The 21,445-nt window shown below is 32.5% G+C and overlaps 3 protein-coding genes across 3 annotated transcripts; 1 reads left to right on the top strand and 2 right to left on the bottom strand.

Moving 5' to 3' along the window:
* Positions 1-1,476: 1,476 nt before the first annotated feature.
* LOC120078814 lies at positions 1,477-6,777 on the bottom strand. The gene is made up of 2 exons (XM_039033139.1): positions 5,896-6,777; positions 1,477-2,111 (listed from the first exon to the last, which is right to left on the bottom strand). Exons 1-2 carry the CDS (start codon positions 6,179-6,181, stop codon positions 1,738-1,740), a joined length of 660 nt encoding a protein of 219 aa, XP_038889067.1. The 5' UTR covers positions 6,182-6,777; the 3' UTR covers positions 1,477-1,737.
* Positions 6,778-10,857: 4,080 nt separating this feature from the next.
* On the top strand, positions 10,858-13,233 carry LOC120078698 (RPM1-interacting protein 4-like). The gene is made up of 3 exons (XM_039032995.1): positions 10,858-11,123; positions 12,624-12,809; positions 12,911-13,233. The coding sequence occupies exons 1-3, from the start codon at positions 11,118-11,120 to the stop codon at positions 12,941-12,943; spliced, it is 225 nt and encodes a 74-aa protein (XP_038888923.1). The 5' UTR covers positions 10,858-11,117; the 3' UTR covers positions 12,944-13,233.
* A 3,013-nt stretch (positions 13,234-16,246) lies between these two features.
* On the bottom strand, positions 16,247-16,922 carry LOC120078003 (protein ALP1-like). The gene is made up of 2 exons (XM_039032169.1): positions 16,880-16,922; positions 16,247-16,611 (listed from the first exon to the last, which is right to left on the bottom strand). Exons 1-2 carry the CDS (start codon positions 16,920-16,922, stop codon positions 16,247-16,249), a joined length of 408 nt encoding a protein of 135 aa, XP_038888097.1.
* Between the last annotated feature and the right edge of the window lie 4,523 nt (positions 16,923-21,445).

Here is a 21,445-nt window from a genome sequence, read left to right as displayed (position 1 = left end):
AAAGCAAAGAGTTATGGCCACTACGACAGTATCCAACCTACCTTGCGACCCTCAGATGACCACCAATCAAGGTATTAGTGACTATAACCCTCGAATGGCAAATGATGAGACTGAACTACGAGTGTTAGATATGACCACTAGTCAAGGTACCATCGATGTGCCTTGCAAGCCTCAGATGACGAATGACGAGAATGAACCGCGGGTGTCAGATACGACCACAAACTTCCGCACCAATGATGTGCTTTACAAGCCTCACATGATGAATGATGAGACTGGAGTTCAGATGTTAGATAAGACAACCAACCAAGGCACCGATGATGTGTTATGGGAGCCTAAGATGAACCAAGGTACCAGTGATATTTTGTCTTACTTGTCTAAGATGACTAATGATGAAATTCAACATTGGAAACCATATTTGACCACCAACCAGAACATAATGATGTGCTTGGCACACCTGAGATGAATCAGAGTACAAATAGTGTGTCTTGGATTCCTGCGTTTACTAATGATGAGATTGAGCTTTGGGTACCAGATATGACGACGAACCAAGAAACTACTAATGTGCCTCACACATCTAAGATGAACGAGGATACCAATGATATTGTGTTGTCTTGTTTGCCTAAATTGACTAATGACGAGATTAAGTTTTGGGTGTCGGAACTGACCACCAAGCAAGGCACTAATGATGCGTTATGGGTGCCCGAGATGAACCAGGATACCTATGATATTTTGTCTTGTTTGCCTAAAATGACTAACAATGAGATGGATTGTTGGGTGTCAGATTTGACCACCAAGCAAGGCACTAGTGATGTGTTGTGGAGACCTGAGATGAAGCGGGGTACCTGTGATATTGTGTCTTGCTTGCCTGAAATGGCTGGCGATGAGATCGAGCTTTGGGTGCCAAACATGACTACCAACCAAGGATTTAATGAGATGTGATTTGCATTCTTGAGATGAACACCGACTAAGATACTAATGGTATGCATTGTGTGCTTGTGATTATCATCAACTAGAGTATTTGTGGCGTGCTTTACGTGCTTGAAGTGACCACTAATAACATGAGAACTATGTCTTGTGAAGCGATAAATATACAAAATTAAGTTCAAATGATGTACAATATTCCATTTTAATTTGTTTGATTTGCAGTAACCGTTATGGTGAAATGTGTATAAGTTTACATTTTTAGAGTAGTTTATAGTTTGCAATAAACAAATATTAGAATGGGATAGATGATGGAAGTGCTAGGGATATGCTAACCTAGTTTAGATGTTTATATGTACCTAATATGTACCTAATCATTCTTTTTGTTGTATATAAGTACCATTCTTTGATTGAATGAAGCCCTTAAAGTTTAATGTTGAGTGATGTATGTTTCGACTAATGTTCAATGGATGTTTCAATTTTGCCTTAATTCCGAAATAATGCAACAAAGAGGCCATCTTTTTCGTTCATTTGTATTACTCATTCTGTTCAAAGTGAAGAAAATGGGAGTAAAAGTTGGCATTTCCATTTAAGAAGGCACCAAAGATGGCAAATTTGAGGTTCCTTAGAATCATGAGAATCAAAAAACTCTTGAACGAAGACATCAATCAATAGAATCTCTTCAATCTCCATTTCGCTTTTTTTCCTTTTTTCTTTCCCAATCTCAATTAAACTCATTTTCAAGAAACAAGGGATGCTAATGCCAGTTGCCCCTTATCTATTCCATTTAAGTGAAAAATTATCCTGCAAAATTCCTCACTTTTTGTATCCTCCTAGTGTTTGATTTTGAAGATTTTGGTTGTCTTCAAGAAGACGATCATATTCGAGAAGTAGATCGGCAGCTTGTTTCTGGAGAGAAGTTACATGGGCATCAGCAGTTTCAATCCTCTTATCTTTTTCTTCACATTCCTGCTTTAGTTTCTTCAAGTTTTCTGTCAAAACTGATATTTCTTCTCGCAGCTCCTTTATTTGCTTTGAACATTTCTCTTCCTTTTGTGCTAGCTCTGTTTTCTCTTTTTGTAGCCTTTGTACTTCCTCTTTTGAAGTTCCAATGTTCACTCTTAATCCAATAAGCTTTTGAAAATAATAGTGCATGCGATCGATTATAAAACCGAGGAATAAGGTAAAACCTGTAACATCCAGACAACATAATGCTTAGTAATTCCTGAGTTAGAACCAATGTGAAACTAAAATTTAACACAAGGAAATGTAGTTATGGCAGATCAGCATTCATCAACTTCTAAGTCCATTCACAAAATCAAAAGTTCAGTTCTTGATTTAAAGGACGTATTTGGGAGTGATTAAAGGCAAGTTTCAAAGTAATTTTAAACATAACAATAATGATTTTCACATTTTCAAAATAAATCTCAAACATACACCAAATACTTCTCATTAAGGGTGCTCAAAAAACCAGGTAGGGTTGGTTGTATGCCAACCCGAATTTATTATTAACTTAAGGCCTCATACCATTGAGATAGTTGTCTTCCCTTATAACCCCATGATCATCTCTTTATTTAACCAATGTGGGATTTTGGTCGCATTCCCAACACATATAGTAAAAAAGTGGTGAAGGTTGTCCTGATTTCATCTTTCATCCACAGGAGGGTCCTAATTGTTAGAGAGTTAGCTACTTGGTCGTTTGAAAATGAGCCTCTCTCTTCCGTAGGATCTTGGAGGTCTTGCTTGGAATTTGTAATTAATTAATGAAAAACAAAGCGTCCATCTCAAAATTGTTTTGAAAACCATTGGGTAGTTGCTCACAAAGAAGTACCCGTTGAGCCTTGAGGGATGATCATTATTAGTTCCCATCGAATTTGTTAATGGGGTTGGTTTACAATAATCGTGTCCCTCCAAATTAATATCTTCCGACTGTTGTTGGCCTTCTAATAGCTCGGTGCAAAAATCACTCTAAAAGAAGGGATTAGGCTCAAGCTGGAAAATGGTAGCAACATCTTGTAATCAAAGACAGTTACAGAATGTCAGAATGATATCATAAAGCCTGGGATCTGGCTGAGCAGAGCTATTTGACAGGGAGGTGGATGAGTGGATTAGATTGTCCTATTATCCTGGAATACATTATCCCTTAATCAAATGAGGATGGCCTAGTTTGGACGAAGGATACTTCAGGTGTTTGTTTTATGTTGTAAATCTGTCACATCTCATCTGAACAAGTCCCATTTTAAATTAAACAAACACCATAGCGTTTCAAGTTTGGAAAGGGAAGGCCACAAAGAAAGTTAAGTTAATTCTATGGCCTCAAGCTAAGCTTGTTTGTCTCCCTCTTCACTGGAAGCTATAGCACCTCCACTCACTCCTTCGGTTTTGGCCTTGACCAATGGTGTAGGCGGTCGGTGGGTTTCATAAAGCCTTCCAAAACCACCAACCTCTACCAACCAAAACTAATAGGTTGGTTTACGGCATCGTTTGTGCCCAAAACCCGTGATGTTGATTGTCCAATGTTCCGATTGATATTCATCCCAAGACCTGTAGGAGCTTAAATAATGATGATGAGCTACAAAGGCAAAAACAACAATTAACCCTTTCTCCTCAAATTAGCCTTAACAGAGAAATAATGCAACAATCAACAATCTTTCCCTTCATTTTCAATTCACTGCTAAATGTTGAACTCTCCTTTATTATAACTCTTTCTTTACCATCACGGGTTTAGAATTAACATTTTTCTGAAAATGTGTTGAAAGAATTTGTGGTCTTTTTAAAAAGGAAGTTCTAGAATTTGTTCTTTATTCTTAAGATTTGTGCTTGGTTTCAATTTCATCCCTAGGTTTCAAGATCTACACTTTTAACCTCAATTTTTCACTAAACGTTTTGTTATAAAAATCGACAATTAAAGAATACAAAAATCGTAAAAAAGAATAGAGAATCGACACATGGATTTACATGGTTTATTAACCGTGTGTTAACTACGTCCACGGACATAGAGGGAACAATTTTATTAGAGAAAAAGTTACACAACATGAATAATAACCCCTCTAGGATTAGAGAGTTTATATAATACACTTTTCTAAACCCTAAGTGAAAAAGGAAAAAAATTAAATAATTAAATATATGTCAGATACTAATTCTAATTAGGCTTTAGTGTCAGCGAAACCTCTGTACTTGGTCATTTGAAGTGTTATATAACAGATTCAAGGCATTCCAACATACTCATTTTTAATCTTTAGTGTTGAGGTCTATTATTAATTTAAAACAACTAAAATAATTATAAATAATTTATAAATATTTATGTTTCACTACATAATTATTTTAAATTAATTAATAGATATTAATACCAAAAACTAAAAGTGAGTATTTAATCTAAAAAATTTGAGATTAAAAGTGTGAATTTTGAAACCTAAGGACCAAAGTCAAATTAAAACAAAATTCAAATCTCAAGGTTAAAATTGTAGCATTTTGGAACCTAAGAACTAATTTGAAATTAAACTCAAAACTTAAGAAATAAAAGTGTAGCATTTTGAAACCTAGGACCAAATGGAAACTAGCCTCAAAATTTAGGGACAAAAAAGGTGTTTTTTTTCCTAAAAGTACATGTATGTATTTCAGAGTGTAAAAAATAACTCAGCCGAATGAGATACATCCTAGGAATGACTTTTAATGGATTTCTAGATCACACGATCCTCTAAATTGGTAAATGGGTTCCCGATGCCAAAGAATGACCTTTTGTAATTTCATTTCATGAATGAAAATTTTCTTATCCTAAAAAAAATAATAATAAATAAATAATGAAATGTTTCAAATATTTGTGAGTGTCTTCGACAGTTTGTGCACACACCTTTACTATTCTTACAGAAATAGCCACTTGATCCTACTACGTGTAACAACAAAGTTGACTGGTAAGATACTAAATCTAAGTGGCCACTATGGTTTGAACTCATTTCCTCAAAGTCCTTTATTATTAGCATGACCCCTTTTTACCATTAAGCCAACTCAATGTAGTTTCATGTTCTTCTCTACTATTATAATGTAGCATTCTCAAGAAAATGGACATGGGTAATTCTCCAGGCAGAAAAGGGCACATAAGCAGACTTCATAAAGATTGGATTTGATTGGATAGACTTACTGTGACATGAGAGCTGAAAGAAATTTATCGTACATGACTAAATCAGATCTCATAGTATAGCAGAATTGTCTATAGAAGACAAATGATTCGTGGGAGGTGTTCAAATTGGGTTTCCATTGTAATCAACAAAACTTTTCATGGATTGCGGTCAAGTTCTTTGGTAAAAAAAAAAAAAACACTTAATACTAAGCTATTCTTGACTCCTTAGTTTCTAATTTTTCGCATAACAGTGAAATGTTTGTTGTTGTTGCCACAACAAACAAACAAACAATCTAGTAGAATTACATTCTTGACAGTTGACATGGTTTGTAGATGTTCTAACCTACAGTCACATCAGAATTCAACAGACAAGAATGAAGCCTTTGTCAAAACTTCAATCTAGGACGGTATCATCGGAAGGAAGAATTATGAAAGAACTGAAATAAGACTCTTGATGCTTAGCAGAAGATAAGAACCCCTTATTAGTAGTAGAATTATTCATACCCAGTCGGCTGTTAGGTTGGACCTCTAACTTTGCCATCTTAAGACATCTCAATGGATGAACAAATGATTATCAGATACAATCACAATAGTTTTCCACTCAGTACACCAATTTGTCCGATGCCTCGACTAAATATGTAGTATCCAATTCTAGTAATGAACATTAGAATAAGCTACATAAAGAAATAGTAATATTTTCTTTTCACTTGACAGAGAAACCAATTATTTATCTTCAAACCAGTAGAACATTGCAGGGCAAGAAATGGAAACTGACTTAAAAGAAGAGAGCAAATACTACAGAACAAAAACATCAAGCAAATCACACAAATCTAAGCAGTCAATGAACTGGAACATACCAATGAGTGAAGCCTCAAGCAATTGTGTCCTCCAAAGAACCTGATCCATGGGTGACATTGTCCCAAGCTTTGCACCTTTGTTCTGGATCTTAACAATGTTCATAAGACTGGACAAGAGAATGACAGACATGGTAGCTGCAATTGTTTTCACAGTTGCTGGACCTTTACCCATTTTCAGCTGATCTAAACTCTTTATAACAAACTCTCTAAGTAACCCAATCTTTACCAGCAAGAGAAACGCCACCACCCCCTCAGCAAAAAGAACCAAGAACAATAACTGAATCATCTTTGCCACTAGCAAATCAAAGATCCACTACTTACTCTATTACTATTAGAAAATCCAAAAAGAAAAAAAAAAAACCCTAAATCCCTCAAAGAGTGTTTGATTTCGATCTTATGAAAAGAAAGTGAAAACAACAACTTCAAAACCCCAGTTTCGTTTCCCCAGCACAAGATGGCAATCTTTTAAAAACCCATTTGCCATTTTTGCTATCTAATTCCACCTGAAGGAGCTTCTTCTTCCCTTCAAGCTCCAAAAACCCAAAAGGGAGGATGAAGTTTTTTTGCACAAAACTCCTAAGACAGAATAAGTAAATTTGTAACAAACTTACACCCAGAAAAGGAGGGAGATGAAAGGGCACAGATCTGCAAAATTAGCCCAAATGAGATGAGGAAAGCTCCTCCTGAGGAAAGCCCATTTCTTACTTTTGTGAAAAAATAAATAATGGGTTTTGGTTTTAGGTCTAGGAATTGAAGTGGGTATTAGCTTTTTCCTGAGAATGAAAAAGAAATGGAGAGATGTAAAGTGTGAAAAAGTGGGGAAAAAGAGGAGGAAAAAGAAAGCAAACAGAGACAATGAACAATTGGGGATTAGACAAAAAGAGAAGAAGCTCGATCAAGGGGTATTAGTTTATTTAAGGAAGAGGCCACTCAACAGTCAAAGAGGCATAAAACGAGGTCATTTCATTACAATAATAATAATGACAACCTCATTGAAGTGTGGAGTAGTTGTCTCATAAGTTCAACCATGAGATTGTTAGGAAAAAATGCAGCTCACTCAAGTGTTGTTATATGATACATTTAAAAAATATATATATCATTTTATTTTTTCTCTGGTGATCGAAAGGAATAAGTGCAACGTAAAAACGTTACTCAATTTATAATACCATAAAAGTATGAAAAAAAAATCATATTAATTTCATTAATTGTTTGTCACGTCGACGTCTAGTTAAGAAATAGAGTGAGAGGTCCACTAATATTGATATGGTGTCTACTAATACTCGTGAAGACAGATTTTTAATGTGAATAAAGGGAGTATGGTAACTCATAGTACTAGAAATTTCCACGTTCAATAATTGTAGAATTAGTCCATTCAACTTTGACTTTTGAAAGAATAATTAGTGTCTTATCCATTAAGTTATACTCAATTTAGTACATACTAGTTAAATTCATCTTATACATTTTTCGCTACGAATATGTTGGTATTTTCAATCATTTTTAAGTAATACCGACACAACAGATAATAAATCGAAACAATACCGTCATTCATACAATAGGGATCTATCCATAGAGTGTAGGCAATCGATTGTAGATTCATAAGGTGTTTTATCCTTTAATTGCTATACTATACTAATGATTGGTAAGTTTTAATATCAAAACTCTTTTTAGTACATTCGTAACTATAGTATTGGTTTGTTAAGATGAGAGTATAGTTGATTGTCGTAAAATTTGCACTATCAATTTTGAGATCAAGCCAAAACGACTATGACTCAACTAATATATGTTATATATGTTAGCAAACAAGAAGTATGTGGCTACAAATTAGAATCTACCACCCTTTATTGTGTATTAAAAAAAACCTCGTGTTGGAGATTAGATATTCTCACACTTTACATATTATAAAAATAAAATAATAATAATAATAAAAAAAATACTTGGTTGATTTTTATTTCAAATGTATAAAATCATGTTAAACCCAACTATTAACTTAAGATGGTAGACGTCGACGAAAATTGGAGATCTCAATCAATTTTAAAAATATTGATAAAATGCTAGGGTCCATACATATTTCTAGAAAATTATAATAACTTAAAATGTTTATAATTTAAATTATGTTATATTGATCATTTTACCCAATATCATGGAAACATGAAATGGACTAAATTAATTTTTAAGTTGACTGTGAACCTAACTAACTCCATTAACCTATGTGGGTCAAATCGATCGACCTAACTCTAAGTCAATGAAGTTTCTGACCATGAACTCTTAATTAAAATATAATTTTATTTTATTTTAGTTTCTATATTTTTAAATATCTTATTTTAATCTTTATATTTTTAATAAATTTTAAAATTGTAGAATGTATTCACAGGCTGAAATTTTTTAATTTCGAGAGTCAAAATTTAAGATTCATTGAAATCAAACTAAATTTAAAATAAATAAATAAACCAAAATTAGACCATAGAAAGTATGAGAACTAAACTTTAATTAAATTTGAAATTATGGGATCGATCATAGAACTAAATTTTAATCAAAATGTCGATACTTCCATCGAAACTTCTACATTTCCATAGGTTCAACATCGACATGAATGGTAAATCAATACTTCCAATCCATCGTAGAAAAATCCATGAAACATGAAAACAACCAACGAAATGTCACTATTCTAAACATAATATGAATAATAGACATATTAATTTGTTTAAAAATTATAAAAGGTTTATTTACTTTTTTTTTTGAATTTTTTATTTTTATAATTTTTTCAAAAATATCTATCAAAATCGATATTTTATTGATATTTCCATAAAATTAAGACTTTGATATTTGCATCGATATCGATATTTTGAACTCGTAGGACCACTATATTATTTTAATATAAATAATAATAATAAATAAAAAAATGAATGGTGCATGGGTCTACCACAAAGGCACATAGTACTTTTCAAAGTTTTTCTTTTCTATTATTATTATTATTCTTTTTCATGGGCGCGAAAATAATCTGCCTCGTCCTAATAGCCGCCTTTAACTCTGACGCCGTTAACTCTTCCTCGTTTCACATTTCATTTACTCCCAACAGCACTGACGTCCGTCATCTAATCCGTCTTTCGCCACCCCATCTCAAACATCCAAATTAAAAAATTATTGTGAGGGTTAAAATATCTTCTTTTTTTCCCTCTCTTTTGTCGTTTCGAATTTTAAATTTAGTCATTGATTTTAATAAACTTTAAAATTATTAAAATTAAGCTATAGTCAAAACTTTAAAAAAATTCGTCATTAATATCCACGTAATATAAATAATAAACATGTTAATTCATTAATAAATGATAAATTTTTTCGTTTTATATAAATATTCATCAATATCAACATTTTATCAATATTTTCATGACATTTTTATAAAACTGAGACTTCTATTTGCATCTACGTCAACAATTTAAATATTTAATTACTCTCACCATTAATTTATGGTTAAACTTACTTTGAAAATGTACTTAGTATTTTTGTGTGAAAAATCATATATATATACATATTCATATTTTTTCCTTTTTTTAAAAAATAAAATTTATCTTTATTACTTGACGAGATAAAAATTAATCTCCAACTAATAATAAATCAACTTTAAGATATAATAAATGTACATACATCAAAATTGAGCATTTGAATGTACGTAAAATAAAATGAAATAAATACATAAGTACAACTTTTATGTATAACTTTGGGGCTAAAAATATAAAAAAAAAAAAATTCAAATTTAATTCGCGATGTTATTAACTTATTAGTATAAACATTATGTCAGTTGAGCTACTTTATTATTGACAAAAAGCTATAATATATTATTCTTTAGCTAATTTATTTGGACATGTAGGCATGCCATTAAGACAGTCATTTGTAAAGAAATATATATATTTTTAACAATGGGTCGAGTGTATGATAATAATATATATTTTAGTTAGATGTAGATGAAACGAACCTCAAATCTATTGGTTAAGGATACATACATTTTATGTTACTTAAACCACGCTTATTTTGGCGTGTTAAATAACATCAATATAATATACTCACGTGTCTAAATAAGTCAAAATTTAACATCAACGGTAAAATTGAAAAATGGACTGAATATTATAAATAATCGTAGCTCTGTGTATTTTTCTTTAAAAGAATACAATTTAGGTGGAGGGATTCGAATCACAAATCTCTTAATTACCAACACACTCGTATACCAATTAAGTTGTATTCAATTTGGCTTGTAGCTCTACTTTTAGTGTCCAAAAAAGTCATAATTTTAGCTCTACTTATGTGTCTAAATAGGTCAGAATGTCGCATCAATTGTGAAATTGAAAAATCGACCGAAATGTCAGAAATAATTGTAGCTCTATGTTTGTTTGTTTTTAATACAATTTAGATAGGGGGATTCGAATCACAAAACTCGTGGTTACTAACGCACTTGTAATTAAGCTATGCTCGGTTTGGGTTGTACCTCTACGTTCAGTCTATGTAATATGTTCCATTTTATTTTCTTTGAATATTTTTTGTTATATATATATGAATAGATAGATAGGGTATAACTTAACTGATTAAAGATAATTACGAACTATCCAAAATCTGGGTCCAAATTAGAACATGCCTACTTTCTCATTTTTTGCCCGCGTCTCGTTTTTTGTTGTTTCTTCTTTGTGATGATTAAATGCCCCTCCTCTTTCTCTCGCTCTCCAAGAATATTAAACCTCACAATTTATAGATAGTTTGTGTAATTGTAACCAACCACAAAATTCTAATTGATCTAATTAAAAATGGTAAGAAGGTAACCATAACAAAGCTGATTGAGGAGATTTGTGTAATTTTCTTTAAAAAATTATAAATTTAATTAAAAAATTATAAATTTAATTAAAAAATTATAATTATTAAAAAGAAAGAAGAGGGCAGGAGAGACGAAGACTCCTACAGTTACTACTCCTTGGGTCTTTCTTTCCCTTTATTATTTTTTTTTTATTTAATTAACAATGGAACTTCCTTAATCCTTCCTTCCTTCATCAACCCCATCTCTCTCTCTCTATCTCTCTCTCCTCCCTTTCTTTCTCTCTCTAAACTCCGATTCCGGCCACCTTCTTCGCCGTGGTTTCTCGTCGGAACCCGAGTCTCATTGAACTCCGGTAGATCTTCCCCATTTCAGACCAGTTCCCACCGCCGTGCCTCCATCCTCCCAATAGAAGCAGAGAAAAACCGCCATGGCTGTAAGCTACCATTCCTCTTCTCTCCTCGTTTTGACTATTTAACTCTCTGTTTCTTTTCATACTCTGTTTTAGCTGCTCCGAAAATCCCCCGGTTAGCGGGAAAATAGGGAATGAGTGTTTCGAAATTTCTATTCGAGCGAGGTGTTTTTCTTCATTTCGTTTGCTCTAAACTGAGGCCTAAGATCTTAATCAAATTCCATTTTCTGTGATGATGAACTTAAACCGAATGGTTTTTGAAGATCGAATCAAGAACTGTTCGAAAGTTGAGATATGAGATTGAACTAGAAAATCTTTCTAAATGTAATTATTTCAGTCTTGAGAGATTTAAAAATGGTTTTCTTTGTCAAAGTCCTCGTACGGATCAAATTATTGCTACTTTTTAATGTTTTTTCTTCTGTTCATATGCTGGATTTTGATTTTTGACCCGACTAGTGGTGGGTGTCACTGTGTGTTTATTTCTTGAAGAAATGTTCAATCACGAACATTTGATTCACTTTTAGAATTAAATTATTGCTACTTTTGGGTCATTCTAGTTCATCATTATAAAAAAAGATGCATACATACTTGAATATATAACAATATCTCTGTTTAGAATATAAACAAGTTGGGCTTATTAAGAAATATACATGTGAGATTTTAGTCCTTTTACTATTATTATTAAACTATTTTTGGGGTATAGGACAATTAAGTATTCTATAATCAATCATCCATTTATTTGTTCTTATCCACATCTGCTTTATATTCGTTTTTGGTTTTTTCTATTTTGAATCTTTTGAGAGGTCTTATCTCTGGATATATGTGATGTTTTTTCGAATTCCATAAAAACCAAGCTCAATTCTCCTGTTCTCAATAGTATAGTTTTTACATCGCCCATGTGAAAGATGGATTATTTGTGCAAAACGGCTTAGGAAAATCATCATTCATATTTCACATTTGAACCTTCTCTTTTTCTTACTTTTGTCTTATATTACGATTGGACTTCTTGTATTAGCTGTTTTGACATTTGGGTTCAATTTTTCTTTTATTGTAAATTCTTGAAGGGAAAGGAAAAACTATTAGGAGTGACAATATGTTATTTCATCTCAAACTTATTCATAGGCATCAATTGTGAATGGAATTTTTTGAGACCCTTCAAGCTTAGTTGAAGTTGTTGTCTTTTCATTTGGGGATCGGTTGGTAACATGAATTTGGATAATATCGATTCCTCCAAGTAGTGTTTTGAAGATCTTAGATTTGTGGTGCGTCTGTCAAGTCAGTTGTAGATAATGATATAAATGATTTAAAGGCAGCTCGAGCAATCGCAAGTTCTTGTTTCATGTTATCTACTTTGAATTTAAGCCCTTAAAAACACTTTTTTAAACACTTAAAAAGGTGTCATTTCAAGCAGATTTTGGTATTGAACTCTTCCAAAAACTTTGTTGTCAATACATCTGATCCTCTATGATCTATAACTTTCTCTATTTCTAATCGACGTGGAACTGAAATGGTTGCAAATGAAAGGATAACGAAGCTACAGTTCCGAAATTTGGTGAATGGGATGACAGGGATGCCAAAGCACCGGAGAACTACACGGCTATTTTCAAAAAGGTGCGGGAAGGGAGACAAGAACCAGGAATACGAGCATTGACGCCACCGCGGTCAATCAATAACAGCACAAACAACCAAAATCATGAACACAATCAAAAGGTAATGAAAAGCTTTCTCCCATTTCTGAACCAACCACATGAGATTATTGAGATTCTGACACCCATTATCTTACGTTGTTGTCTGCCTTTAAAACTTTTCAGAAATGCTGTTGTTTTCCATGGCCAAGAAAATGATGTTGTTCTTCAATCTTCATAAGCTGAATTTTAAAGTACATGGACATGTGAATACGTATAGATTATTTAAAGGGAGATCTGTTTGGCTGCAGCAAATCTCCTTCTGTGCCATCTAATGTAAGTGTTTGTTTGTAGGCAAATAAAGTTGTGAGCAAAGACAATAATTGTAGTGTTTGGGGTTATAATTATGAGGTTGGTCTATTTGATTAATATTTAGGGAGCATATTAGTTTATGATCATAGATGGTATTTTGAGATATTGGAAAAAATTTACTTTCTTGTGCATTTAAATTATTCCCAATAATATCTTGTTTGCATTTATCTTTACAAACCTTTATTAATCCCCTTTTATTGAGAATCCGTTGTCCCATGGCATGAACGTGATTGATCTATCATTGGAACATTCATATGAGTCGATAAAAATACGTTTCATTTAAAATTCCCAATATCTTGTTTGCATATATCTTTACAAACATCAATTAACCCCCTTTTATCGAGAATTTGTTCTCTCCACTTCCTTGTTTTGATGGAATAAGAGAGTTTCTTTGTAAATATTGTGCAACCACTATGAACTTGTATTATCAAGTTCAAAATCTGAGGTTCGATCTCACCACTCCCACATATTCAGGAAAAATGATTTTTTTTTTTAATTTTTATTATTGCAACCATTAGGAAGATGAAATATTGAAACTCAAACCTCAAAAAAAAGGGAGGGTATGTCCAACTATTTTTTAAGCTAAACTCACATTAAATAGATATATTTGTCAAACAAATTTGTATACGTATTTTTTTCAATAAACAACCAATAAAAAGTATTAGATGATTGCTAGATTATCCCAATCAGATTCATTTGAACTACATAAACAACCTTATAAATTGAGATAACCAAATCAATACTACAAGTTGTCTTTGCAAAAAATATAAAACAATTTCTTAGTTAAATTATAAGTTTTGTCATTGGATTTTTGAAGTAGGTATTTGTTTAATAGAATTTTAAACTTTTAATTTTGTGTCTAATAGGTCCTAAACGTTTAAAAATATCTTGAAGTTTTAGCCAATAAACATATTCAAACTTTTTAAAATGAAAGGATCCATTAATGGCTTATAGCTTTGCTATTTGTCTATGCTTTGAATAATGAACAATAAAACGTTATCTTTGAAGTTTGAACATATAATGTAAGATCATCTCGTTTGCTCATCTTGCGGCTATTTAAATCATTTTGGATTGTATTGGAAAGCTTTCTAACCTTGAATTAAATTTTTTTAAAAAGTTCTTACAAAGAAAAAAAAAAAAAAACCCATTTAAAAGCACAAATACCAAGGACGGACAGTGAATTGGTTAGTTTGGGGGGTTATAATAGTTGGTAGACTATAATAATATGTATTTGGAGAGTAAACTATTTTAAATTGGTTATAATAGTATATGTTTGGGTGCAGATTGTTCTAGTTTGATGAGGAAATTGTAAATACTATGGGGGCATTTGGGGCACAAAATAGGTTATTATAGTCTGTAGGTTATAATAAACCGTCTGTTTTTATAGTTTGCGTTTGGGGTGCAGACTATTATAGTTTAGTTTATAATAGTCTGTGTTTGAGGTGCAGAGTATTGTATTCTGTCTTATAATAGTCTGTGTTTGGAGTGCAGATTATTATAGTCTGAATTATAACAGTAATTTGAATGTAGATTATTTTAGACCATGTGTAACTTTTTATACTACCATATTTTATAAAACTAATAATTATGCATATGAAATATGTTCCACCAATTTATACAAAATTAATGTCTTTGTAATTTATATTAAAAACTAACCACGATTTTTTTGTCATTTTCAAAGATACCTTGGTTAACATGGCCAAAAAAGGGAAAAAAAAATGCATTACTTTCGGATGCAATTTATGTGTTTCATATATAATTTTTTTTTTTTTGGTACAAGCATCTCTAAGACAATAACTAACTCATGATTGTATGATTAAAATGACCTTTTTTTTAGGTACCAATTGTACTACAAACTTAAATGCATAATTGAAACAAACTAATCATTATTCATTGTTGAAAAGCAGTCCAAAACACGGGTTGATCAAACATTCTCTTCAAGGAGGAGGTTGCAATAGTCCAACTTGAGGGCTGTGGGAACGGATAAGAAGTTCTTCGTATCTTGCACGCTGCAAAATATGATTTCATAAGCTTCACCCTCTGTCGGTTATGCAATTTAGGAATATCTTAAAGTTGGTTTACGATTTCTGCACGTAGTTCGACTTCAGTCGCTTCTCTTTCGGCCATTCTGCAATCGCCTTCAATTGGTCATTTGCGAACTCCATCATATTCCTAACAATGTCTGTCGTTTCATATTGATTCCCACTTCGCTTCCTCTTACTTCCTCTCGAAGCATTTCCTCCTTCAGTGCTTCGACCGATACGTGTTCCATGCATGTCATCCTGTGATATGTCCATTCCTTGACTAAACATCATGGGGATGTTTGGATCCTGTGATTCATGAATAGGAACTCCATCATTCATATGGTTTGGCACGTTAGACCCGACGTCCATAAAGGTCTCTGACCGTCCTCCCATAGCCCGATCCTTGCCAAAGACGTAGGCCAGATAATCATAGTATGGAATGACTTGTGTAGAAACCTCTTTGTTGCAAGATGACTCTGTATGAATGGTGAGGTGGATGTTATGATTTTGTTACCAATATTCATAAATAAATTTAAACAAAATTGTACCTTCACCCATCCATCAAATAACTCCCGCTCTGCAGTGATGTATTGGAATTCCTCATTCCAGCCAAATCCACAACAAGCTAGTCCTCTCATTTCTGCGATCGCTTGGTAAGTTATTTTCAAGGATTCGACTCAACAATCTATAGTTGGTGATCCTTGGATATTACAGTCGGGTAACTTCTCAGCCATCAAACGTTGTAGTTGTGCCAAGTAGCCAGGTCGAAACGTACCATTGTCTGATCTCCATCCACCAGATGCAACCAATGCCACCAAGCACTCGACCAACTTCGCTTCTTCCTCTTTCGTCCAAGTGTGCTTCGGGGCTCTTGAGGAACTTGACATTCTAGTGTATACACGTATATATTTTAATGCAACTAAACAATAAATGACAAGTAGTTATAGCATAGCTAATGAGAGAGTTCATGAATACAGTTAAGCACAAAATATAGTAAACATAATGAGAGAGTTCTGAATGAAATCATTCACAAAGGCATTACACGCTACGCAATTCCCATTCAGTGAACATCTGTTGCACCAGTTTATCCTTCCATTGCTCCATTCATTTGAACTCTCAATATAATTTATCTCATCCCCTCAGTTGTAGCAAAGCTTGAATCCACCTCATCTAAATCCTTGGTCAGTTCACTGTTAGTCATCTCCCTATTGATAAGATTATGCAAAAGGCAACACGCCATGATGGTTAGACATTGGATATATATTGGGTAGTATGATTTTCCTCGCAAGATTGCCCATCTACCCTTCAACAACCCGAACGTTCTCTCGATGACATTTTGTGCAGAAGAATGCTTCGTGTTAAAAAATTCTCGTGGAGTTGTTGGTGCATTATCTTCTCCATGCCACTGTGAAAGATGATATCTTTCACCTCTATATGGAGCCAAAAAACCCTCCGCATTTGGGTAACTGGTATCACATAGATAATAATACCCTGTTAAACGTCCAATCGTTTCAAACCTTATATTACAAATACAATGAGTAGGAAGAGATGGTATGTGTAGCTAGTTACCTTTCGGAACCTTCAGTCTATTAGGTCATGATATGGCATCTCTGAGAACTCGAGAATCAATTGCGGATCCTTCCCACCCTGATAAGACGAACACAAAGTCGCCATTTGTATCACACACACCGAGTACATTGTTGCAATTTCACCCTTCCTACGTCCTATACCTTGCGATCAGTTGCCACTGAACATTTACCTTGATGTACATGCCATCCTAATGCACCAGACAATTCCCGCATTCGAAACAAAATAAGAAATATTTATGCACATACGTTCTCCTAAGAAATAAGTCACGTCGAACTAACGTTGGTGTAGTTGAACTGTACCTCAAACCATTTCCATCGCGAATCTATACACGAGTTTGTGACCGACAAAGGTTTTTTTAACAACACATCGTGTAATCGTAACACCACTAATAAAACAATGTTGAAATGCCTAAAACAGTCTCACCAGACCGTATAAATTCTCTTTGAACTATCCAGTTCTTAACGTTATGGGCTAAAATATGTAAGAACATAGCAACCATCTCCTCCACATCTATAACTTCAGTTCCAACTAATTCATCAGTTGCCTTAAGTAACTGACATAAAATGGCAAAACATCTTCTATCCATTCTTGAACTTTGACGATAACATAAATCAAACTCATGAATGAGTCGAAAGTATGCTAATTGTCTAATACGATGTCTACTGTAATGTGATATATTTTCTATCCTCCTATGGTCATTCAGTAATAACTCTAGTGTTAAAAGTAACTGGCGTTGTGACACTGTAAATATTGTCAGTATCGTAACTAGTTCTGTCCATTATGTACTAATCAATTTGGAACTGGTCCTGAAAGAAAAATTTTAGATCATAAAATAATTACAAAACTAAAAAATAAACTTAGTCAAATTCCAAAAATATTTCTTAGTCATGTTAACACTATTTTTTTTATATTACTTAAAAACCAACACTTTTTATATAACTTTCTATTAAAAAAACATTATTTTGTTAAGTAAACTTAGTCAAATTCCAAAAATAAACTTAGTCAAATTCCAAAAAGTTTTTATTTTCTAATACCATAAACTTAGTCATGCTATATATAAACATACTTTGATTTTTTTTTACCATTTATAACATTTCTTTTGTTGTCACGAAAAGAAAAAAGGGAGTGAATGTAGCTTTTGGTTGTGGATGTTAAAAATAACAAAAATTTCCATAGAAATTGTTAGTTTGTATTTGTCTCACTCCTTTGCAACACATTGATAAAACTCATTTTTATAAATTGAGAAAATAACATTGATAAAAAATGTTGAAAACACACCCGTAGTTATTTGAAAATCTTGAAATACATGCCAATTAAGAAAATAATACATACCAATTGCAAAAAATTCTCAAATTTTATAATGGTTGTTTTTGTTACTTTTTCTTATTTCATAATAATGGTTGATACTTTTTCTAATGTCCTTATTCTAATGATTGTTTTTGTTACTTTTTCTTGTTCCACCATAATAATACATACCAATTCATAATAATAATACATACCAATTGCACAAATTTCCCAAATTATATATTTTTTAGCTAATTATCATGAAAATCTATCTTTAATTTAAAGCTGCAAAATAATGAACACAAAAAAATAATAAATAAATAAAAATAAAAACAAATTACAAATATAGCAACAAATATTGGATCGTGATATTATTAAGTCAATCATCCAAATATAGCGAAAAACAAATTACAAAAGTAACAAATATAGAAACTATTAGTAAAAGTAACATATATTTAAGTGCATGTAAACACCTTAGCAGGAGAAAGTTGGTAAACAGTGTTTGATCCTGTTGATTCGTATAAGACTAACCCTAAAACATATTACAATAAACAACATTAGTACACTAGTCAGGAACCATAATAAAAAAAAATGTTGGATAAAGAGGGAGAAGGCATACCATTTGCATTTATGAAGTAGATGGAACGTGTTTGTCCTTATACTTAAAGGCAAGTGAGAGCATAAATCTAAAGTACAAAAAAACAAAAAAAAACAAAAAATAGAATAGGGTCCAACCTCAAAGTTATGAAATTCATTCATTGAAACTTGAATTTCAGATAATATCATGAATATGATAAATGAGAAACCAACCAGATGAATGCAATAAACAGTACCAACAAAATGAGAAACCAACAAGATGAATGCAGTAAACCAATAAGAGAAATAACACAGAATAAGAAAATGTTGGAGACAAGAGAAATAACACAAAATAAGAAAATATTGGAGACAAGAGAAATAACATACCAATTGCATTAAGCAAGTAGATGGAATGGGTTTGGCCTAAGTTGAAGTGAAGTGAGATACATATATATAGTTGTGTGAATACAATAAATAGTAAACTAACAACCACTGCCAGTAAATATATAATAGATCATCCAAAAAAGGGGATATGGCAATGATGAATACCATAAACAGTACCTAACAACTACTGTTCATCAATATACAATAAATCATCCTAAAAATAGGGGATATGCTAATGATGAATGCAGTAAACAGTACCTAACGAGCGCTGTCAATCAATATACAATAAACGATGGTCAAATGGAGGTCAAAATTACAAATTGGACAACCAATGGACAAACAGAAACTGAAATGAACAAATTTGTCCACTGGTTTACAAAATTTTTCAGAGACAGTAGTAATTCAAAGCAATTTGGACAACCAAAAGACAAACAGATTGTGATATTTTCAAAGACAGTAGTAATTCAAAGCAAGAGAATGAATTCAGTAGAATGGATAGCATAATTTGGAAGCAAAATAATTGAAAGCAAAATAAGGAACATCAAATAATTTGTCCACTAATTTACAAAAATTTGAGCTAAAATTGGAAAAAAAAAAATCAAAACCTCATCATCGGCTGGAAAAGGGAAAACGAAGACTACCTTCGACCTCCCCCCTTTCCAAGCTCAAAATCTCGACCTCCCCTCTACCAAGCTCCAAGGCCTATTTCGATAGAGTGAGAAGATTGAATAAAGAAGAAAAGGCAATCAAAGTTTTGGGGCGGCAAGAGAGAGATTGTTTGGAGCGGCAAAGGGAAGAGATACGATCTATAGATCTGTGAAATGCGAAACCAGATATGAAGATGACACCAAAACCAGATCTGAAGCCAGGGAAGTAAAGAGAAGGAAGAACGAAACCAAATATGAAGTTGGAAAAGTAAAGAGAAGGAAGAACGAAGCCAGATCTAAAGCCGGAGATGTAAAGAGAAGGAAGAATAAAACCAGATCTGAAGCCGGAGAAGTAAAGAGAAGGAAGAACAAAACTTGAGCATAGCGTTCGATTGGACAAGAAAGGAGAAAAATCGAGTGAGAACGATCGGACAGGAATGCGATGGAGAATAGAAGAGATAGAAACAGTGTATCGTGGGGGTTGGGAACAGTTCTCCTAGGGTTAAAGTGTGAAGTATAATTAGAGCTCCAACTAAAAAATGTTGGAGCCTCAAACAAATAGTGGGCTATTATAGCCCACTCCACCTCACTCTAATCTTAGGCCCAAACATGCTATAAGGTAACAAAGAGTAAAAGAGAGGATAAGTAGGATATAGCAAACACTATAAAAAGAGTAAAAGAAAGGATAAGTAAGATAAAATAAACGCTATAATAGAAAGGGGTTTGAAATAATACTATTATAGTCAATCGTAGGTTATAATAGTTAGAAATAACTATAGTTCATTCCACACACTTGAAGTTGGGCCCAAACAACCCTTATATTCAAGTCGAACATATAATACAATTTTTTTTTTTTTAAAAAAAGGTAAACGAGGCAGGGTGGGGATATTGAATTAGAGAGCCACAATATATAAGTATTTCCACTAATGTATATACACATGTCTTAACTTGTCATTTAAAGCATAAATCGACCTATTAAGGCATACATCTTTAATCAATAACCCTAAAATTTGAATCTTCAAGAATTTCAAATTTTTTATTTTTCGACTTCATTTGTTCTTTAATTAAGAAAATATTAAAAAAGAAAAAAAAAAAAAAAAAGGTCCAAGATACAAATTCAGTTGCTCTTTCACACGTTCAAATGTTTAAAATACGGTTGTTGACAAAAATTTCAAGATCTAAATCTCATGAAAATGTCGATGAAAATATTAATAAAATATTATAGGTATTCAAATGACCTGACAATCCGAATAACTTGGACTATCCAACTCAAATTATAAAGGTAGGGTTGGGTTAGTTTTAATTTTAGATTGGGTTAGGTTGATTTTTTTAATGTTTTCCTCGGGTTGGGTTGGGTTTGGGTTACACTCTTAAAAATTCGGGTTGACCTAACTCAACCTGAATTTCTAATATTATTAAAATATATATTACTATGAATATTATAACTTATATATAAATTGTTATGATGTTTGCTTGAAGTTTGTAATAAATATCTTGAATTTTGATATTTAACATTTGAGTTTTAATGAAATTTTAGTTATTAATATGTGTTATAGACAATTTTAAGTATTTTAAGCTAATAAAAAATACTAAAAAAGAAAAGGAAAAAAAATCCAACAACCCAACCCAATCTAACCCTTAAAATTTGGGTTGGAGACCATATTTAGGTCATTTGAGTAACTAATTCGAGTTGCTCCAAAAATTATACTAACCCAACCCAACCATGTATACCCCAAAAATTCAAGAAAATGTTTAAACTGATAAATAAATATTTCGCGCTTTTTAAATAAGCTAAAAAGTTTATTATTCATGTTATATTCACATTAATGTTATTTCTTTGCTTA

The sequence above is a fragment of the Benincasa hispida genome, chromosome 5 (genome assembly GCF_009727055.1).
Source record: "Benincasa hispida cultivar B227 chromosome 5, ASM972705v1, whole genome shotgun sequence".
Classification (NCBI taxonomy): Eukaryota; Viridiplantae; Streptophyta; class Magnoliopsida; order Cucurbitales; family Cucurbitaceae; genus Benincasa; species Benincasa hispida.
This window is presented reverse-complemented; position numbering and strand designations above follow the sequence as displayed.